The 5910-nt window shown below is 35.1% G+C and overlaps 1 protein-coding gene across 1 annotated transcript; it reads right to left on the bottom strand.

The window, feature by feature from the left end:
• Window positions 1-1208: 1208 nt before the first annotated feature.
• On the bottom strand, window positions 1209-4757 carry LOC139897535 (probable voltage-gated potassium channel subunit beta). The gene is made up of 4 exons (XM_071880233.1): window positions 4104-4757; window positions 3732-3872; window positions 1662-1826; window positions 1209-1563 (listed from the first exon to the last, which is right to left on the bottom strand). Exons 1-4 carry the CDS (start codon window positions 4665-4667, stop codon window positions 1450-1452), a joined length of 984 nt encoding a protein of 327 aa, XP_071736334.1. The 5' UTR covers window positions 4668-4757; the 3' UTR covers window positions 1209-1449.
• Window positions 4758-5910: the final 1153 nt, after the last annotated feature.

Genomic DNA, 5910 nt, shown 5'->3' with positions numbered 1-5910 from the left:
CCCAATTAAAAATAATCCATCACTGAACTCGAACTCACAATTTGAAGACACATGAATTATCTCGATACCACTAAGTCACATGCCCTTTTATGTTGTGACTAAGATATTAACTATGAGTAGAACTATAAAGCTTTAAGTCTGGTTAGGAGGTTGTATGCATAGTGTGGACGATTTTAACCACTCGACCCATATGCCCCGTGTTGGATCGATAGCCAAAAACATGTCCTACATACAAGCCAAAAGTCCTTTAATACTCTAAAATATGTAGATTTACTTTTTTCTTTGTCCGATATGGGACTTTGATTTGCACCCCAACACTCCGTTCCCATAACAAACAAAAAATGATTGTGCGTAGGAATAAATGTCAAAACATAAGTGTTAAAGTGCAAGTCGGGTTAATATTAGAAATTGGGATCCGAGTTTATAAAACAGGCTTAAGAGTGAAAGATAACCAATCAAATATAAATACCATAATGAGTCACAATTGTCATATCTAAACCAGATTAATAATCTAAATCTGCTATTTTTTTTTTAAAGCAAGTTGTGAGCATCACTCAGAGGAGTATTAACCACCTTCGCGATCATTTGACACGCACGCTTTCGGAAGAAAACCCGAATTACATTACAGAAACGTGATCCTTAAACTATCCAGAGGAGCAGGCGGCGGGTTTGAATCCTGGATGGATCCGGGAGGAAACCTCCTCAAAATGAATCTGGAGTTTCATGCTTCAGGAAGATTAATTAAGATGGTGAGTTGAGCAACACTCAAACTCACGATCTCAAACCTTAGCCCCAAACGCAAGAAATGAGAATACCACTCGGCTAGAAGCGCGTTAGTTAATCTAAGTATATGATACTAGTAACCGGTATGAAGGTGGGATAACTTTCCTGTATACTACTGGAATTTTAGAATTTAAAGCTGTTAAATTAATCTTAAATTCTAGAAAACGCAAGGACATATAACTTTAGTTGGGTTAATAATCCACAATGCAATCAGTGTTCCTAGCATATTACTTTCCAGATAGAGAAATTTAGAGAAATTAGTTTTTTTTTTTTAAGAAAAAAAAAAAGCAAAATTGAAAAAAACACCCATTTCGTGCAGTTATTACATTTAGGAACAAATTCAATGTCATTTTTATGGTATCATTGCCCTGTACCAAACATACCCAAATTTGCAACAACAGTTGACAAAAACTAAGAATGCAATCCCCTGTGCAGATGCTATTCCTTTTTATTTAAATTCTCAAGTCATAAATAACACAAACCACCACAACATAGCTAACATGGGGTTCACAGCAGACACATAAAGTCTCATAACAATTATGTTAACAACCAACTCTTTAAAAACATAAAAACTTTTAAAAAGATAACAGAAAATAGATATTCAAATGTGAAGAATCGGCTATGAAAAAGCCATCATCATCATCATCATCATCATCAATGATTTCTTCACCTAAATGATTCTGGTCGCTTTGGTTTGCTCTGAACGATAGCTTCAATCTTCTCCATAACATCAGGTGTAAGCTTAGGAATGACATCAATCGCCTTCATGTTTTCTATAATCTGATTATCATAATAACACAAAGGATTAGAGTTGAGAAATTGTAATATTTTAGAACAAGAATGTTTAGTCAATGTTGATATGAAGGATGTGATCTGACCTGATACTCCTTGGTGGCGCCAGTAATAACAGATGAAACGTTAGGGTTTGCAGCACACCATGCAATTGCAAGCTGAGACATGGGTACATCTAGCTCATGCGCAATTGGTTTCAAGTTCCTAACTTTATTCAGCACGCCATCCACCAATGATCTGCTTGCCAAATTCTGCAAAACAAACATTGCAATTTGAAACCTTAAAAAAAAGTGAATGGAACCTTTTCATTTGGTAAATTATATTCCCATTGCTAATAACAACTAAATGTTTGACATGCAGATAGTTCATGTAGTGTTATAACTATTTCTTGAGCGTCTAAATACCGTCAACAATAACAAAGTCATAAACTTCTTGGAATCATAACTAATTTGGGACAAATTACTGCGAATGGAAAACTTCCCAGAAATTGAAGTTTTGGAATTATGATTGAATAACCCAAAATGTAAATTATTACGAGTACAACTTTCATAAGGTAAATTGTAAGTCCTTGAGCGGAGGTAAATTGTAAGGCATCCTTATCAAAGCTAGGCTGTTGCTTGAGTTAGCATACACAATTAATAATCTTTGAATCTGATCTCTTTCTAACTTGTACAATTGGCTGAAATCCATAGTGTTCTATCCAATATAAGAAGAAAAAAATAAAGTATTTGAAAGCAAGATACTGCTTAGTTCGCTTAGATCCTAAAAAGGGATGACATTTCAAATATATATGCAACAACAAATGCCAAGTGGTAATTTCAACCTAATTGAACATTGAGTTGTAGCTCAGCTGGTAGTGGTCTGCCTCTCTTAGCGAGAGGTCAGGAGTTCGATTCTGCTGGAGTTCGATTCTGCTGGACTGCAACATTGCACTCAATGTTATCCCTGACCTGAAGTATCCACCCAGGTCACCTTTCGCTTAGTGTGGGGGTAGCGGGGAGGGGGTTTTACCGGCCATGCCCTCGGATTGGTCCGAGTTTCCTCCAGTGGCGGGTTATGCAACTATGGGAGATGAACGCGTGGGTGGTTAAGTCCCCCTGGGTGATCCCAAACTGATGTCAAAAAATAAAAAAAATAAAAAAAAAAAATAATTTCAACCTAATTGTACATGTGTCAATTTGGGTATAGAATATACATCAGCAGGTCAACTAACCTAATAAATGAAATATCCCGTGACCGTTTCTGACCATTTCCCTAGCCACCCCCAAGATATGTTGTTAGTAAGGGTGTAAACGAGCCAAGCAACTCGCGAGCTACTAGAGCCCGGCTGGTTAAAAGCTCAATTCGAGCCGAGATTAAAAGAGCTCGAGCCCGAACTTTTAACTCATTTGAAGCTCATTTAGTAAACAAGCCCGAGCTCGAGCTTCATATCTCGAACTCAAATAAGCTCGTGAGCCTAAATGAGCTTTTCATTGGTATACACTAAATATTATTTTTGAAAGAATATAACATATAAGTATTTAACAAGCAGCAGCAGCAGTAGTGATATTAAATATAATTATAAGTGGATAAAAATTACATAAACAATAAATATGAAATACGGTTAATTTAAATAATTAATAATAATATAATCGCATGAACAGTACAAGTATATGGTTTCAATTGATATAATTATATAATATATAATATAATATAATATAAAAAGAATGATATGATATAATTAAGCAGTCGAGCTCGAGCCGAGCTCGAGCCGAGCTCGAACTTGTATAATATCAAACAAGCCGAGCTCGAGCTTGAAATAATAGGCTCAAACCGAGCCGAGCCCGAGCTCTTGCTCTTTGAAATTCAAACGAGCCGGGCTCGGAGCTCGAGCTCTTGTTCTATGAAATTTAAACGAGCCGATCTCGAGCTCGGCTCAGCTCATTTACACCCCTAGCTGGTAGAAAGGTTTGAACGGATATCAGGACCTCAACCACTACGCTATCTTGCGATGGTTTCACGATGAAATATTCAGTATCACAAAATACATATGTTTTCAACCTAGTAATCAATTATCCAAATAAGATGTATATTATCTTCATACAAAGACTTATGCTAAAGAATACCACATCCAATGTAAACATATTCATTTCAACACCAAATATCCCAAAATATACCTTGTAGTTCTCCAGCGCGAAACGACTATCAGCCGGAACCCCCGAGTTATATTTTCCAGTCAAAACACCAGATGCAAGTGGACTCCATGTTGTCAACCCAATCCCATAGTTATTATACAATGGAAGATACTCACTCTCAACCTACATAACACAAATCATCAATAATAACAATTAACAATCTAATCTAATTAAACCACCAAAAATAAGCAACTGTTAGTATTTATTCTTACTAAACTAAGCATGCAAGCAGATGAACACTTAAAATAAGCAATCAAGATAAGATAAGCAATCAAGATTCATCTCATCAAACAAAAAACAAATAAAAAAATACAAACTAATGAATAGTAAATCACACTAATAAATTTTGAATACCTTATGCCTAGCAAACATATTATACTCAGGCTGTTCAACACATGGACCCACAAGATCCAACCTTTTTGCAATCTCACAAGCTTCAGTAATCTGTTGAGCAGACCATTCACTAGTTCCCCAATAAAAAGCCCAACCATGATCAATCACATAATTCATAGCCCTAACTGTTTCTTCAATTGGTGTACTCACATCTGGCCTATGACAATAAATCAAATCAACATAATCCATATCAAGTCTTTTCAATGAAGCTTTTGTTCCTTCAATTATATGTTTTCTACTCAAACCCTTATCATTTGGTCCGGGCCCACCCCAAAAGATCTTCGTTGATACAACAATATCGGATCTTTTCCAACCCAGTTCACGAATCGCTTGACCCATGATCTCTTCAGCACGACCGTTTGCGTAAACTTCGGCGTTATCGAAGAAGTTAACGCCGTTATCACGGCAACATTGAAGTAGAGTTTTGGCTTCTTTGACATCGATTTGATTGCCGAAACTTACCCATGCTCCGTATGAAAGCTGGGAGACTTTTAGTCCAGTTTTGCCTAGGTTTTTGTATTGCATTTTGATGAAATTTTGTAGATCTGGGTTAGATCTTTTTTTGTGTAAGAACAAGTGTGTTTGTGTTTGTGTTTGTGAGTAGTGTTGAATAGCTGGAAGATGCTAGAAGTGATTCTAGTTTTGGACTACCACATAGAATAGTTCGCCATATTTAGAGTGTAGTACATAAATAGTCCTTCAACAACTACAGCTTTATAAATTGTACACATTGTTACTTGCAAGTTTCTTATTTGGTTAGGTACATTTAATAATTGGTACTTCTTTCATTTGGAGTGTTTGTATCTTTTTTATTTGACCAAATCCTGGAATTGATATTTCCAAACATGTAATTGATAGATCCAACTAGATTTACTAAACTGCCTTTAATGATATGTTATACAAATTTTTTGATACAATTTTTTTGAAGGGCATTATTGGAAAAAAACAACAAATGTGTGTGGATCTATCAATTTAAAGTTTGGAAATATCACTTCCCATAAAAAAGGTAAACTATTTTACCTTGTTTTCTATTTTCGATAATCTATTTTATTCAGATATATAAAATGGAGTTTTTTTTAAAAAGTTAATAAAAAAGAGAGGTGTAATTGTCATTAACTTTCTCCGTTAAACAACAAGTTGTCATTCCACATCACCTGTTTTTTTCACGGTTCCTGTTTTTCCATTTAATGATGACAGTAATTACACGAACAGTCCTTGTGAGAGTGTTTTCATCTCTAACTTTTTATTCTCTCTCTCTCTGAAACTTTGTTATCTTCTTTATCTTCATCACCATATTCATCTTCTCTAAAATAAAACCACAGATAACTTAAAAAGAATCAATTATAACCAATACACCAACCCTTTAAAACATAATCCGTAATTTAAATCATTCAAAAATAAATTATTCATCTTCTCTAATTATCTACAACTCAAAATTAAAATTAGATCGGAATCAAAAACCAATAATAAATCAAAAAATTGGCATTTCATAAGGTTTAGCTTTGCAAAATAACAAAAGAAAATAATTAAAGCCCGTCTCCCTTTCCTTCCTTGGCAATAAAAAACCATCCAAAATAGTTGCTTTTTGAAACGCCTCAAACCCATTTTATTTTAATATAAAGCGACACAATTTTATTTTATAGCAGGAACCAATTCAAGTTATACTGTGTGTCGTGCAAGAACCCTTTCGCGTCGCGCGGTATAACTGTTTCTGAAAACAGTAACCAACCAGCAGCTGAACAAATCCCAAATTTTACTAAGTGGTGGA

The sequence above is a fragment of the Rutidosis leptorrhynchoides genome, chromosome 3 (genome assembly GCF_046630445.1).
Source record: "Rutidosis leptorrhynchoides isolate AG116_Rl617_1_P2 chromosome 3, CSIRO_AGI_Rlap_v1, whole genome shotgun sequence".
In the NCBI taxonomy this organism is placed as follows: Eukaryota; Viridiplantae; Streptophyta; class Magnoliopsida; order Asterales; family Asteraceae; genus Rutidosis; species Rutidosis leptorrhynchoides.
Note: the sequence above shows the minus strand (reverse complement) of the source record. Positions and strands in the feature narration are given on the sequence as shown.

Excerpts from the sequence above, each read along its gene's own strand:
- LOC139897535 (XM_071880233.1), bottom strand. The coding sequence starts at position 4,667 with ATGCAATACAAAAACCTAGGCAAAACTGGACTAAAAGTCTCCCAGCTT. Across the intron at positions 3,873-4,103 it reads ATATGTTTGCTAGGCATAAG|GTTGAGAGTGAGTATCTTCC; the intron begins GTATTCAAAATT and ends TGTGTTATGTAG. Across the intron at positions 1,564-1,661 it reads GCGCCACCAAGGAGTATCAG|ATTATAGAAAACATGAAGGC; the intron begins GTCAGATCACAT and ends TATGATAATCAG.